The following is a 16,831-nucleotide window of genomic DNA, read 5'->3' as shown; positions in this document are numbered from 1 at the left end:
GGGGAGAGTCTCATTTTCAGATTTGTCATAGGTTAAGAGCTATGGAGTGCTTGCTTTCCCTCTTATGCACAGTGCGGTGCGAGGAGTGATGCCCTGCACACTACGCATTGCCCTCTCTCTCCCCTTTGGCAGTATGTTATGCCCCTCTAGTGGGCTCTTCATTTGACCAATGTACAGTTGTGTGGTTTCATGCGCGATTGCCGAGGCAAGAGCCTCTTGCACAGGTACTGGATTAGCTAGCGGCTAATCCCCCGCAGGTACAGGTGAATTCGGAGAGGTTTTACGCCAGAAATCTTGTCCGATTCAAAGGGCAAGGAGCCCTACAGGTGCGGGAGCTCGAGGACTTGCTACGGATGCGACCGGCACGCGAAACGGAGCCCGAAACATTAAATTACAGCATGCTATGTATTGTTGTAGGTTTAGGGTTTTGGCCCTAAACGGACCGTAATACCCTCAGGAGGTTCGGGGACGCAAGGGGACCGCTGTACAGGTGATTTGGTGCATTTTCAGGGCTGAAAACAGAGAATTCAGCGTGCTGCAGATTCTCGCCAGGTTTTGCAATGTGCCTGTATGCGTCGGGAAAGTCATTCAATGCGCGGGAATACTGACTGTGAAGGGTCCTAGTACAGTTATGCTGCCGAAATCAGGCCGGAACAGTCAAAATTCAGCCAAGTTTGTGCGGGGCAGCTTGTAGGGATCCATAGCATTTATTTCCTCTTTGAAAGAATAAAGAAATACTGAAAGGGGCGCCTAAGTTAGGGGCCAATCTGGTGTCGGTCTTCTCATACAGCTGCATTCTAGCATCTGTATCCCATTCCCCTCTCTTGTGTCACTATAGCGCAGGTAAAATAGACGACTAATAATGGGTGAAAGCTAAATCAAGGTTTAAAGTAAAGTCTACCGCCCTTTTTGGATTGAACAGGCCGGTTACAGCCCAAGTTTACCAAAAAACCCTTAAACCACAAGCTTAACACAAGCTGCAATTGCATCTTCAGCTCAGAATTTATGCACTCAACTTCAAGCATCTCCCGTGCTTCCAAAAGTGCATGAAACTCGCACATAATGCGACAACAGAAAATCTGGAATTTCTGTATACAGTCAGTCTGAGCTGAATATCAGCAAAACGGTGATGAATTTGCAAAAAGTTTCTACTGCAAAGTTGTAGACCACGTCGAAACGGATGGGCGCTTCTAAACAAAATTCTCAGATCTGCATTCTACAAGGAGAAAAACGAATCTGAAAACTGTGTTGCTGCGCACACAATTTTAGGGCAGCACCTTCACTTACACACAATCTTCCACACTCCTTTCTGAGCTTCCACAAAAGCATACATCACTCTCAACTGAGCTCACAAGCTCCCATTGCATTCTCACAAAGCTTCCAAGCTTTCTTAATCTCTCTACTGTCGAGAGCGAGCGAGCTATCGCCTCGAAGCTCTCAAAGCCGTCGTGCTCTCCACGGTCACCATAGCTCTGATACCAATTGAAGGGGATCGGGGAGCACCACAGACGGAGAGTGAGAGAGAGAAGGAGACACACGACACACAGATATGGGTGGAGAGACTCAAAATAGTGAGCAGTCCCCTATACACTTATGCTATGTATAAGGTATACAAGTCAGTGGGCACGCAGACTCTGGGCGGCCAGGCAAGGCACAGGCGCCTATACCCCAACAGTACATTGTGAAAAAGATGATTGGACATGATAAGGAGGTTTGGGACACAATTGTACAAGGAAAGCTCAATGTTTAGGAGAATGTTATGAAACTTGACGTGGAAGTTCTAGGTCATGAACATGGACAAAGTTGATATGGTTACAGGACAAGCTAATAATGGTTGCATAGTTTAGGAAACACTTTTGCACTGTAGTCCTAAATATTACTTTTTGTCACTTTTCCTAGATGTGAAGCATGTAGTTACTTCATGAGAAGAATATACCAACAAGCCCTCTTATATATAATGCAGAGGAAATTTAATTGAACAAATATATTTATGTCATTGTTTGCCTCTAAAGTTTTTTTTGTTTCTTCTTGTCAACAAGATAATGTGAATTCTAATATGTAGTATGCTATGAATTCTTTAAAGACGGAACAAGATGTTCCTAAAGTTTGAGTTCTTTGTCCTCAAGCAAGGGAGAATTTAGATCCCAACCACCCTTTGAGGATGTGTAAATGTTCTATCCAGCCATGTATCCATGATGTTGAGAAGTTGCCTTAGGGATAATTGTGTTATGGTGGTAGCTTCTAGGGTGAAAACTGATGTGGGCATGCCCCATTCCCCCTCATAGGTTCCCCCTTTTGTACGCATCGGAGTCTAGCCTTTTCACAGATATTTCGTGCTGGGCTTTTCATGGCACCCACCGTGGGTTCTTGTATAAGAAACATGGTTGGACGCAGCGGCGGGCTTGCCCTCGTCACTATATGGCACGGATCTAACCAGGGGGGATCTAAGGCTCAGATTTGGCGACGCGAGGCGGCTTTAATCTCGACCGTCAGATCATGTAGTGAACTTGGGGTGAACTCGGGGTGAACTAGGGGTGAACTCGGGGTGAACTCAGGGCAAATATGGCGCCCCGAGTTCACTCCTAGTTCATCCCTAGTTCACCCACCTTGCGGGGTGTGGGTCGAACCTGGGACATCTCGATTATCACACGAATACCCTACCACTACGCTAGCGTGCGTCACTGTCCATGTTGGCATGACACATGATCATATCCTACTTTAGACGCCCCTAACTCACCCCCAGTTCACCCGCCCCTAGTTCACTATTAGTTCACCCTCAGTTCACCCACCCCTAGTTCGATGTGTGATCCGACGGCGGAGATTAAAGCCGCCTTGCCCCCCAAATTTGGGCCCTAGATCCCCTCCGACCCGGCGCCGTGCCATATAGTGACGAGGCGGCATTGGTGACCAGATCTTATGATGCTTCTCCGGCAGGGTGGGCTCATTGTGGCAGAATGTGCTTATCGTCGTGCTACCGGTGGATGGTCATTGGTGGGGTGTGCTTCCTCTTAAAGTTTGGCTTCTGTGCTGTTCGGCTCGATTGGCACTGTGAGTGCTTGTCATCGAAGTTGGGGCTGCTGGTTCTTTTTTCGACTTGGGTTTTTGCTGGTATGTGTTCCTTCAACTTTAATCGGTTGTATTCTTGCTGGTTGGGCATGGCTTGCGTTGTGGGAGGTGGGAGGTTATAGTGGCACCTAGTAAGCTTTAGTTAGCTAGGTTGGATCTTGTATTGGTTAAAGGCTTCCGTGTATAAAGCATGCATATCTGGATTGTGTTGTGGTTTTATGGGGTTTTGGTATCATGTAACCATCTGATGAACGGTTGTGGTGGTGTTGTACCCATGGCTCGTCTGAGCATGGGTTTTATGTATTTTTGTTTAGCTTTAATACAATATCACTCACTCATTATGACCAAAAGAAAAAAAACATGGTTCCTTGGCCCTGCACTCTCTATCTTTCTAATATGATTTCTGCTTTCATAGAAAAATAAATAGAAGTTAATAAATAAACCGTCTTAAAATAATAAATGTAAACTTATCACATATATAAAACTAAGAGTAATATCTTGAAATTAAATGAAAATTGGTATAATTTTAATTTGTCTCATTTTATGTGAAGCTCCTTGATAAAGTTCAGGATTGGCAAGATATCGGGTCCAATAAAAGTTATTCCCCTGATGATGGATGGACATTCTTACATTTTGCTGCTGCATGGGGAGATGCCAAGTGCGTCGAAAAAGTGCTCACAGCGGTGAAGGAGAAGACCAAAATAAATGGCTATACGCCATTACATTTAGCAGCTTACCATGGGAATGTTTCCATTGTGAAGTTACTGTTAAAGGAGGATGTAGGTGGGAGTAAAGAAAAAGACAGCAAAGGGCGAGGGTGTTTGGATTCAGTAAAAGCATTGTTGGATATTACAAAAAAGGACGTGGATGCAGTTGATGAAAATGGAATGACCCCTTTACACCTTGCCAACTGCCGAGGTCATAGTGCAGTAGTGAGTGAGCTGCTGTGTCATGCACATCGACCCGATAAACAATGTGACAAGAACCTTACTGCAACGATTCACAGACTATTCATCCCCGTCCTTCTTAAAGAAAGAAGCGAACGAGTGTGGTCTAGCCAGTTTTCCATCCCCAACCCCGACCTTGAGTCTTGTTTCGCTCCCAATGCCGTCTTCCTAGAACCTAAGCAACTGCAGTCAGAAGTATGGTGCCCTGGAGGATTCAATGCTCTACATTTTGCTGTTGTTTATGGAGACAAGAGCACCGTGACGGAGATCTTGCAAAATTATGCCCCAGACAAGGATAAACTTATTATACTACAGTCGGCTAAAGACAGCTTAGGTCTCACTCCTGTTGATTGGGCCCAATCTATGGAAGCACTTGAATCATATAGCAAAAGCAACTTGCTGGTGCAGCCCATCAATTTTGAAAAGGCCAAAAGGTACGGCCATCATATTAGGGAAGCCGAGCAAGAGAGAAGGAAACTAGAATGGGCAATTGACATGACCGAGGCTATACTAAGCAGAAGATGGCTTGCAGCGGGATGCATAGCGCGCCGTGGGGTGACAGATAAAATCGTAATTGACAAAGCTGTGTGGGACCATCTAGAGAACGCAATCACTGTGGTATTGAAGCATAGGTGCACGAAAGAATATCGTAAGGATCTCATTGAGAGGATGCTGGCGGAGTTGGTGAGTAGGGAGGCTTTCTCCGAGAGTAGCTTAGTAATGCACAGTTTCGTGAAATGGGCAATTAAGCAGGAGATGGTGCATCTAGTGAAGGAGATTGTGGAAAACACTAGGAAGGTAGGTATCTTCCTGACCAGTACTATGGAGGTGGACCATTACGGCATGATTGATCAATCATCTGATAATGACTCTCCACTGGAGGCAGCCAGTAGAATAAAGGGAACAAAGGGATCACAAATGGTGGCAGCGATAGAGGAACAGGCAGAGGTGAAGAGGATTCTACTTGAAGACCGGCGGGTGTACGTTGAATATTCCAACACAATCTTGGTAGGGGCGGTGCTGGTAGCAGCACTGGCATTCCAAGGGTGGGTGCAGACACCGCAAGGGTATGCAGGGATGCCACTAGACTCATCCAGCAAGGGCATGCTACTCTTTGCACGCTGCAACAGCTTGGGTTTCTTCTTCGCGATGGGGGCATTCATGGCCGGTGCGGTGGGTGCGATGCCACCGAAAAGTGGCGAGTTTGTTAAATACAGCGAGAAAGTGATTCGAGCAGCGTGTGTGGCCAGCCTCCTCATGGCGGTGGCGGTGGCATGTCAGGTGGTGGACTTCCCTTTGACTTATGTTTGCCCACAGTGTTCAACATTATGAGCATAGGTAGCTACGTGCGGTGGGGGGACTGTCCCCTCCACCATCTAGCGCGGTGGGAGAACTTCCCCAACCGCCACATGGTTAGATATGCTACGCCTTGCCTAGAGACGCTCATGATGTCGTCTTAAGTTGTAACGTGGAAATTTGTCTAAAACTTCTTGTGTGCCGGTGGTGGGCTTTGCCAGCGCCCTGGTAGCCATTCAGTCTGGTGGCCGACACAATATTGAAGACATGCTCGTCTCTAGCAAATTCGGAACCATCATCATTTTCATCCTCTCCGCCGGGTTTCTTGCTCGCCTCAACAACCTGATAAATATTTTCTGCCTGCTTCTGGAAGCTCTGCCCAGAACCCTCCACTATATCTTCATGGTCATCTTTAACTTATGGCCCACATTCCGAAAGTCCCCACCCTTTCGGCGCTTTGTCCTCTATCCTTTCTTTCCTCAAGACTAAATAACACATAGTATTAATGAGGGAGGGTAAGGGGATCGAGGACAGAGAAGTGCGCGCACGAAAATCGGAGAGGTTGCAGCCGTAGATGGGCACTTAAAAACTAAACCCGGTCACAGACTGAACTCGACCACAGATTAAACCCGGGCAGCGCCTATGTTTTAAATATAAAACCCCAAAAACTCGGGCCATGGGTACAACATGTGCGCACGGGTGGGATGGTTACCCCATGCCTCACAATCTGGGCGACGAGGCCCTGGGTTCAAATCGAGTCGTCGCCTGGGTTCCTTTTCGCGTTGACTTGCCGCGCGTCCGGGTTTAATCTGCCTCGGGCTCCCCGCATCCACTTCCGCGCCGTCGATCTCCTTACCCCCCCCTCTTCAATGTTATGTGTCACTTAGTGTCGTGGCCTTTCTATGGACTTGTGTTACACCGACTCCCTCCTGTCCTTTGTCAACATGTCAGACGCATAATTTGCCTCACCTCTTCAAAGTTTCAATCAATTACTCATGGTTTTAAGTCCAAATTAGACGTTCTGAGATTTTTTTTTTTTTTGAGCAGAGTGATAATGATTAATAGAAAATAAAAAAGGAGGTACAAAGGTCCCACAGGTAGGGGGTGAGACAGCCCCAAAAGGTTCTACAATAGGAGATCCCTCATGCTGAGTCTGATAGGGGAGTAGAGCCTAGAGACCTTGGTTTTCCATTGTTGCCATCTATTCTCCTTCTGGATATCAGTGATATTAACAGTAGGGTCAGGGGCTTCATTGATAGACTTACATAGCTGGGAGGCAGAGGACAACAATTTTATCCATGACTGGTTGCAAGAGCAACAAGCATTGTACGAAGGAAAGCGAGATGAACAAATGCTCCAATTACGACAAAAAAAGGAAGATGTACACGAGGGTCGAGCTCCCCTTCTCACTGTTTAGAGGGTCAAGTGTTGAAAATTGTAACCCTTCCCTAGTGGTCTAGCCCTACACATGCATGTTAGTACTTTTGTGACAGGGCTTCCGACGAAGGGCATGCCATTTAGAGACCCCTCCCCAATGGACGAGTCATTTTGAAAAAAAGGTGCTTATTTAAAACTCGAGCCTAAGTTCTAAGGTGTAACTCGGATGTGCTGCTTTCGGGATTGACTTGTTTGTGTTTGAGCCTTGTGGTGGTAGGAAGTTTCTTTTGGGAGCTTATGGTTTGCTATTGTCATGCTTCATTTTGTCGTCCTGTGCACTAGACATATTGGTGTGGTGAGGCAAGCACCCCGATGTGGTGACATTTGTTGCTTGAGATCTTTTTTTGAATATATTTTGTGTAAAAGCATGATCTTAATTTTTATGGTGTCTCTGCTCCCGTGACATGTGATATGCATGGGGTTGTCATGGTGGCATGGATTGTGGGTTCATGTAAAAGCCAAGATGTTTGTAGTGTTTTTCTCCTTCAATATTAGTAGCTCCTATTGAGCGTGGCTTATACTTAGAAAAAGAAAATCAAAGCTTGAGTTCTAAGGTGGTAAAATATAAGTTATAATTATTTAAATTTGAGTCATACCTCCTAAATTAAAGAAGAGAGAACACTTTTGATGTCTTATGTTTAACAAAGGCCTACAAAAAATCAAAATGCGACAGGACTCGAGAGTTATAGCTTAATTGTTGTGCTTTTTCTACAAATGTAGATGCTTATCATTGCAAAGATTGATGCAACCATTCTTGTGATGTTTGCCACGTGTGTGTTGGTTCTAGAATCTAGCGGCCGCTAAGCTCCTCTTTTAATGTTCTAGCCTCTAATGCACGTGTGACTACAAGCTATCGGTTGTGAGAAATCACATCACACACAAGAGATAAGGGACCAATGTAGATAACCTATACGTGTGAGTAAGCACTTCATGATCAACTTAGCCATTTTTCGCTAGTTCATAATCATATCTTAAGGATTTTTGCTACAAAGTGCAAAAACAAGTGCCAAAACTTAAGGACCATCAACATATTTTTCTTGTATTTCATATTGTGTTGATTGATGGTAAACTCAATCATTTTTTGGTGGGTAATAAGTATTTTTTGCAATTTTTTCTCAAATACTGATAACAAGAGGGAGGGAGGTTAGATAATTGTTTCGAGTGCAAACGCATGACCTACAACACAAGGCAAAACAACCATAAATGCTAGGTATCAATTGGAGCATGTCCAAAATTTCACTTATTGTCGCGGTAGTGATTTGATAAAATGGAGCTAATGGGAGCTCATAATCTTGAAATCAAGCACGATTCGATCCGTAGCATAAGTATAAGGTCTATTGAGCACAATGGTGCACTTAAACAATATACTAGTATGGCCGGTGAGCTTCGCCCGCCCACCCCCGTCCCCTCCCTCGCCCTCTCTCTCTCTCTCTCTCTCTCTCTCTCTCTTCACTATGTGCCCAGAGGTGCAGGGAACACTGTTGGCTCAAAGGTGCTTCTTGTTAAAATGTTTGTAAGTGGGAGTACACTCCACCCCAAATTAGGCCCACTATTTTCTCACCAGCCACTCCTAAATCAGTGGCCAGCTACCTCCCAGATTAGCTCTTAGCTACCACCCATAATCAACTGCCATTCATGTATATAAACAGGTCTATCAATTCAATTTATTATTATGCAATCAAGCTTCATTACATTCAGCTGAGTACTTTGTTTTTATCTCACTGTGTGCATTAGTGATTAGCTTGACATATGTATTAGCATTCGTTTAATTTCTCTTACATGGTATCAGAGCCCCTCTTAGCTTAACAACCTACTCAAGCTTGCAAGGAATTAGATCCTTAATTCCTTGTAACAACATTCGTCTTGCTACTTCCTCCTCTCTTCCAAGGCACCCGGAACCTTACAAGATGGAAAATAGCTCTTCCACCCCTTCTCTTAAATCTAGGTATCACACCATAGACAGGCTTAATGGCAACAACTATCAAGTCTGGAAGTCGAAGATGGACCTCTACCTCGAGGAGCTTCAACTATGGGATGTTGTCTCCACTCTAGCTCCAAGTCCTTTGCTAGCTGAGTGGGCGACTAAAGACAACACTGCTCACATGGAGATTATCCTCCATTGCGGAGATCGACAAGTGAAAATGGTACGGTCTCTGAAATGAGCAGAAGCTATATGGTCCTTCTTTCAGAATTCATATGAGCATACTGACTTAGTTTACCAAGTCTACCTGATCAAGAGATTGGTGAACACCGACATGCAAGAAGGTCAAAGCGCTACCAAGTTTGTGGATACTCAGCAAGCTCTTCTTGATAAAGTCATCATCTCGTGATTGTCGTCCCTAAGACATTACAAACTGTGATTTTGCTGGCAGCCCTTCCATCCTCTTGGTGGGCATTCATCACCACGCAAAGCCTCAACTGTGAATCTGCAGCTACAACCCTTGGTAGCCAAAATCCACCAAGAAGAGGCTCTCTATGCTCAATCTACGGGAGCCCAGCCAGTGGCACTTGCTACCACCATAAAGCCATCTAACCCTCGTCGCAATACCTCCAACCGCCAAGGCTCCTTCAACAACAGGAAGCAACCTCCTCGCCATCACCATTTAAACTTCAATCATGGTTGTTGTCAATGACAGTACCATGGTGCTAAGAGCAACCCTCATGCTCACTTTCAGTGCAACTTCTGTCACAAACATGGACACCTAGAAAAATATTGTCATAAAAAAAAGAGGAATCAGGCAAGTAGAGGACTTCTTCCAAGCTATGTCCACCAAAAGTATAATGCGGGAAACTTCAGCCCATATCCTCAATCCCAAGCTCATTATACTGAGCTATCTCACTATGATGGCACCAATCAACCACTTCTCATGCCGCCCCATCCGCCCATACAGTTGTATGCTACTTTCCTAGATGCCAACTCTACCTCTATTGATATGTGATTTCTCGATACTGGTGCCACCCATCATATGACATACCACAAGGAATGGCTCAAGAATCTTACCTCTCTCTCTATCCCATTAGAAGTCACCTTAGGAGATGATAACACCCAATCTAAAAAACCATTGTACCTCAAGCCTACTATGTTCCTGGGTGTACGCAAAAATATCATCTCTGTGTCTGAACTTACTGATCAAGGTTTAAAGATGGAATTCTCTCGTCTCAGTTGTCACATCCATCCTCGTGCTCATAGTGTCCAGATTTTCACTATCACTTGTCCTCGGCAAGGTAAGATATACCCTCTTGGTAATTCATCTACATCGGCTTATGCTTTCGTCACTATAGCCAACACCGCTATGCAAGAAGAAACCCTCAAGTGGCACTATAGGCTTGGCCACATTTCTAAGCGTGCTCTCCATTAAATGAAGAATCGACAGCTAGCTCTTGGTCTTCCCAAACAATTTTCTTCCATTAGCCTCTGTGAAGGTTGCATCATCAGTAAAGCTACTCAAAAGCCCTTTCCTAAATCTTCATCTTGCACTTCATATCTGCTTGCTCTTATTCATTCAGATATTTGCAGCCCTCTCCCTGTCTTATCCCTCACGTGTCATAAATATTTCCTTACTTTTATAGATGATTATTCCCGCTGCACATCTATTTATTTCCTATCAAAAAAATCCTCCACACTTTCTCACGTTCTAGCACTATAAAGCTCAAGTTGAGAATCACACTAGACGGTGCATTCAACGATTGCGCTCCGACCAAGGTGGTGAGCACACTTCAAATATTTTCCGCGATCTTTGCCACACAAGCGGCATACTTCATGAATTCAACATCCCCAACCACCCATAAGAGAATGGTGTAGCTGAGCGTAAAAATCGCACTTTGCTTAATGCTGCTCACGTCATGCTCGCTCAAGCGCAATTGTCTCCTGGATACTGGGAGCAAGAAATTTCTACGGCTTCATATCTTCAAAATCGCAGCTACAACTTCAAGATGAAACACCGTATGCTCCTTTGTTCGGCGCTCCACCCACTCTCAATCACTTACGTATCTTCGGCTGCCCTACATATGCCCTTAATACCCATCCACCTCCAAATTGGCACCTCGGAGTACTCACCATATCTTCGACGGCTATGGTGATCCCATAGGCATAAAAGCTTACAAGCTCTTCAATCCAAGTAAACACACTTTTCTCTATATTCGTTATGTCGTCTTCTCTTTGAAGACTCCCTTCACCACATGTACTCCTGCAACAACCTCGCTATTCCCTCAACATCAGCACCGGCACCACCTTTTTGAGTAGTTGACCCGCCCACACTCTTTCTCTTTCCAGTATCTCCACTACCTGGTGTTTCCTCATCCGTGAGTTTGCTTATTTCATCCTCATCTATAGCTCCTCACTCACCTACCCCGCTCTCTTCCGAGCCCCTCCCGGCTAGCCCCTTACATGCCCACGCTCCTTTCCCTGTGGGGCTGCACCCACTCCCTTCCCCTTCTGCCTCTACATCTCCTCTATACAACCCTACTTTTTTCGCTCCTTCCCCTATTCCAGCCACGCAAGAGCAGCCTCTTGCTGCTCCATCACATTCGACTGAAATTTCCCTAAATTGAGTCCCTTTTAATTTCACGCCTATTAAGGCTCAATCAACTCATTTCACACCCTCTAATTTCCAACCACGTCCAAATTTTGCCTCAATTTACTCGCGTAACCTCGGCAAAAATTTGCCTACACTCCCCTACAGTCTGTTAAGTATGGAGCCTGATTTACCTTGTAATCTTCTGTGGTAAAAGCGCACATTTGTCAGGCCCCCATTATGAGGAGAAGCCATCGTGCGTGAAGGAAAATCACTCGCCGAAAACCAAAATTTTAACGGCAAAAAATCAGGGGCAACTTTAGTTCCGCCCGAGTTTTTTTTTCTCGCCGTAATATTCCTTTTCGCCAGAATATTATGGCTGGACGGCCGCCGGAAAGTGGTTGGCAAACAACCGTCGGTTGGCCGGTGGCCGAATTTAAAAGCGGACTTGTCTTCTCAAGGGCGGCCACACATGGGCGGATTGGAGGGTCCGATTTGGATTTATCTACACAAGGGCGGCTACACATGCCTGCCTCTCATGAGAGAGGGAAGCCCTTTTGGCCTATAAAAGGAGGCCATTTCTACACACATTTCGTAGTGTGAAGTTGATGCAACAAGGTGAGTGTGAGGTGGTGAGAGTGAAGCAAGGCGGGAGCTCCATTAAGGGTATAATCCCTTTGTAAACTACTTCTTGTTTTGAAGTACTAAAGCCATTGAGTGGCTTCTTTCCCGTGGACGTAGCCCACATTGGGTGAACCACATATATCATGTGTACTCTCTCTCTATCTCTCTCTCTCTCTCTCTCTACTCTATAATCTCGTGTATGTAAATCTGTCTCTCTCCATTAAGTAATCTACTCAATTATCTATTTAGCTACGTTTTATTTCCTACTTGAGTCACCCTCACCTCCCTACAACACGCACATCACCTATATCTACATGCTCTATCCCTCCTCTTCGCACATATCATCGTCATGTTTGGTGTACCCCTGTTGCAACTCTCCGTGATCTCTTTCACACCATGGCTCAAAAACCAGCCCACTCCTCCGTCAACGGTAGCGCCACTCCCTCCTCCCCCTCTTCCTCACAGCGTTTTCATCATCTCAGCCGACCCACTCACATTCAAGCTGCACTCTCCAATCCACCTTTCGCTGCTCTCACTACCAACTCGCCTCACCCTCTTTGAAGTCGAATATCAAATCTCTGACTCTGCTACTTCTCCCCATCCTCTCTGAAGTCGAATCTCAAACCTCTGACTCAACTACTTCTCCCCAACGAACCTCATCATCAGTTGCCACATCCTTGATGTTCTCTCCTCCTAGTTGAGTGAAGATTCACCCGTTCATCCTTAAATTCGCTTAATGAAGGACACCTATCAAGCAACCTCTTTTCACACCACCCTCTCCGAAGAAGCTGTCTCCCAAGAAATTCCCGCCATCCTTCAAGACAATGTCGTTCCCTCCATTTCAGCTGCCCTCAACTCTGATGAAGCCCCCGCTTGGATCAAAGCAATCCATGCTGAGCTCACTGCCTTTCATCACTCTCACACTTGAATATTGGTTCCCCGACCACCTCATCATAATATCATTGGCTAAAGTGCCTCCTGAAGCGCAAGCTCCGCCCTGATGGTTCTGTTGAGCACTACAAAGCGCTGCTCGTTTCTTGAGACTTCACCCAGTGTCCAGGCGTCGACTACAATGATACTTATTCCCCCGTTCTTGGTATGTCATCTTTTTGTCTCCTTGTCGCCATTGTTGCTGCTTTTGATCTCCCACTACATCATTTCGAGATTATCACTGCTTTCCTACATGGTCTGCTACAAGAAAAAAATTATAGTCATCAACCTCCCCACTTCATTGATCCCCATCACCCCAATTATGCATGTTGCTTGCATCACCCTATATATGGTCTCAAACAAAGCTCTCGTCAATGGTATTTGTGCATGCACAATCATCTCTCCAACAATGGTTGGATTCGCCTCTTTGTTGATCCTAATGTCTATATGCTTCACCGTCCTTTTGGCTTTGCTATTGATAGCCGTTTTTCGGCTTTTCATAATTGCCATTGTAAGCTACCTCACCCTATCAAATCACTCAAACATTTTGGTTATCCCTACCATTTCACTGTACATAGGCGTCTGTGAGTTAGGAGACTTTCTCTATATTTTCTTAAAAACCCTCAATTAGTTAGTCACTAGGCTAGTTGAACCAAAAAAATAAATAAAATAAAAAAAACAAAATATATTATGGCCCATTTGTGTGTAAATATTGCATTGTATATATGGCATAAATATATGGATTTTTATAATTATTTTGGTATTTTATTTAAATATTTATCCTTAGGTGTGTTTTATTAAACCTGTGTATGCCTTCTTTCATCCTCTTACACTATAAGTATATTTTTTGCCAATGTGTACATACTCTAACCTCATATTTTTCTTTTATACAAATCACCTCCACATTTTCATCCTCACCCTTGTGAAAGCAAAAAATGACTTCTACTCCCTTAGTCACGTTTATTATATTATTTTCACTTACTTGCATACCTTTTCCTCTTTCACCCAAAAGAATACAAAGAGGGACCATATCATATGATTCCAATATCTTTCCATATCCATAATTCTTCTATATTTTTTTATTATTTTTATTCATTATTCTAACACCATGTGTTCATTGAGCTAAAATCCATGAATAGTCCTTACACTAGTCCCACCATGTATATATTGCTTTATTCACCAATAATCCTCCTCCATGCATGTGTAAAGGGAAACTTGGATGCTTTGCATTATGATATGACAAAGGAGGGGCTCACTCTTGGATGCATTGTACAAATTCAACAAAGAGGGGGCCACTAAAAGACTTTTGCACACATAAAAAATAGGCTTTTTGGTGAGATTTTGGCACCCATCTCCACTCCGAATTTGGAGCGGTGGTCAAAAGATAAAATGTGTAACAAGAGCTGAATAATCATCTCAAAACTTTTGGTGATTTTTGGAGCAACCACCGGTGAGCTAGGATTTTTTGAGTGGACCCCAGTCTGCCCCCTTTTCTCACAATTAGCCCTTAGTTTTCTCTCACCTCTTTCCACACTTCTACACACACACACACACACACACACACACGCTCATTCCTCTCAATCCCTCACTCAAATCTGCACCTTCAATGGTTTCTCTCACCTTCTTCACCATTAACCTTCCCACTTACTCCCATAGCTCTCATATGAGCTCTCCATGTACATACACCATCTCTATGCCTCTCTCTATTACTTCCAAGGTACAATTCCATCTTACCCCTTCTCTATATACATATAATTCAGCATGTAAACCATGATTAACCTCTGAAAATCAAGAGATCTCATCAACTAAATTACCATTTTCATCGCAATAATCAACTTTGGCAGCGGTGGCATAAAGAAGAGAAGACAAAGAAGAAGACCGATAGTCATTTTGAGAGCCTACACAAGTAAGTCAAAAACTTCTTCAAGCTTCACCCATCACAAGGATTTCCTCACTTCATTCAACCATCCACCCCATTTTACCCATTGTAAATATATCATTAACTTTCTAGTGATTACTAACACTAACCACTAACATACTAACACAAAATAGCCATGACCTAACCATTAAAAACATCTCACCTCAAGACATGTGCATATCAACTCTCTCTCTCTGTCTCTCTCTCTCTCTTTACTTACTTTCACCTTATCTACCATCAATAATGCTCTTTTTTGAGCCCACATCCATTACTCAAGCAGACAAAGAAGGCCCGCACCGCAATGTTTTGATATTCTGAAAAAATCATAATCTTAAATTTGTTAGCTTGTAAATTAGGGTTTCAAATAATCTTAATGAGGGGTCTCCAACCTATAAATAGGCCCCTCTCCTTCTTGTAAAACAACCTCCAATATCTCACATAGCACCCCAACACTCTATGCGTGAGGAGAGACTTAGGTGTAGCAACCACTTTGTGAGCTTCACTCTTGGTGTGAGAGAAGCTTTCAAGCTAGTGAGAGAGCGTGAGTTCAATATCTCAAAACCACTATTGTATATGTTTCTCCATCATCAATAAATTGAGGTTTGGTGCATCAAAGGCGTGATTCAACGTTCAAATTTTCGTCCTTCCACTTGTGCGATACGGTTTAGTGAATTTAAGGTGACTCGTGTACTTTGACTTTTATCGTTTATCTTGTTTTAGAAACTGTTTTAGTGTGTTTTCATTGCCAATTTTGTGTCCATTGTAAGAGGGTATTGTGGTGAGAGTTCTCCCATACCCTAAGACAGTGTGTGTGTTGGCAATGTTTAGCATTCACTAAGCATTGAGTGAGTTTTGTACAAGCTCTACGATAGCAACATAACGAACCATCTCCATTTGCAAGTCACAAATAAGGTATTACGCAAGATCCATTCCTCTCTCTCTTCCCTTTGCTCTAGCTCTCTTTGGCCCATTTTATGTGAGTCTTGGTGTAAGATTGCTTGTGTGTGTTTTGTGGCGCATCCTCTTGGTTGTGCCAAAAATCTCTCTTGCGTCCTAGTTCGCATATCATAACTAGATGGTGCCCTTTCATTTGTTTGGCTATGGTTTTGTTGTTGTTGTTTCTTGCTTGTGGTTGCCTCAACCCCAATTTAGCAGCACGGGAGCCTTGAGAGGTGTTTAGAGGTCGCCTCTCTTATTGCCCGGACCGCCTCACTATCTTAGGTCTCTTTTTGGATTATATCCTTGTGGTTGCATCTGATCATCTTGTCATCATTGACATAGTGCATGAATGGCGCGGCTTGAAGCTTCTCTCTCATGAGTCTATCAACAAGTATGTAGACAAGTTTTGGGATTTACATCTCAAAGCTACTGTCTTTCAAAAGATAGACTTTGCCAAGAAAAGACATCAATTCTGTGCGGGATTACCTGAAGAGATGGCCGAATACATCAACTCTCAACGGCCTGGTACTATTACCAAAGTAATCCATCACACCATGGTTGCTTCACGTATCAATTTCCATCAAGGGGCTAGATTACGTTTCGCACAACATTTGGTCTTTATGAATATCTAGTCATGCCTTTTGGCTTGACTAATGCACCAGCTACTTTCAATCGTCTCATGGAGAAAATTTTTAGACCATATCATAAATTCACTGGAGTGTTCTTTGATGATATCATCATCTACTCCAAATATTTGGAGGAACATAAGCAACATCTCCAAGTGATTTTTCAAGCCTTGAGGGAAAACAAACTTTTTCTCAACCAAAAGAAAAGTGAGTTCTTCCTTCAAGAGATTCAATATCTAGGTCATATTATCTCTCACGATGGTACTCGTATGGATCCATCAAAGTTAGAGGTAATAAAATCATGGCCTAACCCAAGGAATCTACATGAGATAAGAAGCTTTATTGGTATGTGTGCATACTATAGACGCTTCATAGCAAAATTCTCTCAAGTAGCAGGACCACTACACGACTTAACAAAGAAGAACGTTAAGTTTGTATGGATTGCTAAGGAGCAAAATGCTTTTGAAAAACTCAAAGAGAAGCTTACTTCCCAACCAGTCCTCGTGCTTCTCGATCTCTCAAAGCCATTTGAGG

The 16,831-nt window shown here is 43.9% G+C and overlaps 1 protein-coding gene across 1 annotated transcript; it reads left to right on the top strand.

Moving 5' to 3' along the window:
• Positions 1–4,194: 4,194 nt before the first annotated feature.
• Positions 4,195–5,345, top strand: LOC147433166 (uncharacterized). Its single transcript, XM_086491721.1, has one exon. It carries the CDS (start codon positions 4,377–4,379, stop codon positions 5,343–5,345), a length of 969 nt encoding a protein of 322 aa, XP_086347847.1. The 5' UTR covers positions 4,195–4,376.
• Positions 5,346–16,831: the final 11,486 nt, after the last annotated feature.

Source organism: Adiantum capillus-veneris, chromosome 20 (genome assembly GCF_014529385.1).
Source record: "Adiantum capillus-veneris isolate H3 chromosome 20, ASM1452938v2, whole genome shotgun sequence".
In the NCBI taxonomy this organism is placed as follows: domain Eukaryota; kingdom Viridiplantae; phylum Streptophyta; class Polypodiopsida; order Polypodiales; family Pteridaceae; genus Adiantum; species Adiantum capillus-veneris.
This window is presented reverse-complemented; position numbering and strand designations above follow the sequence as displayed.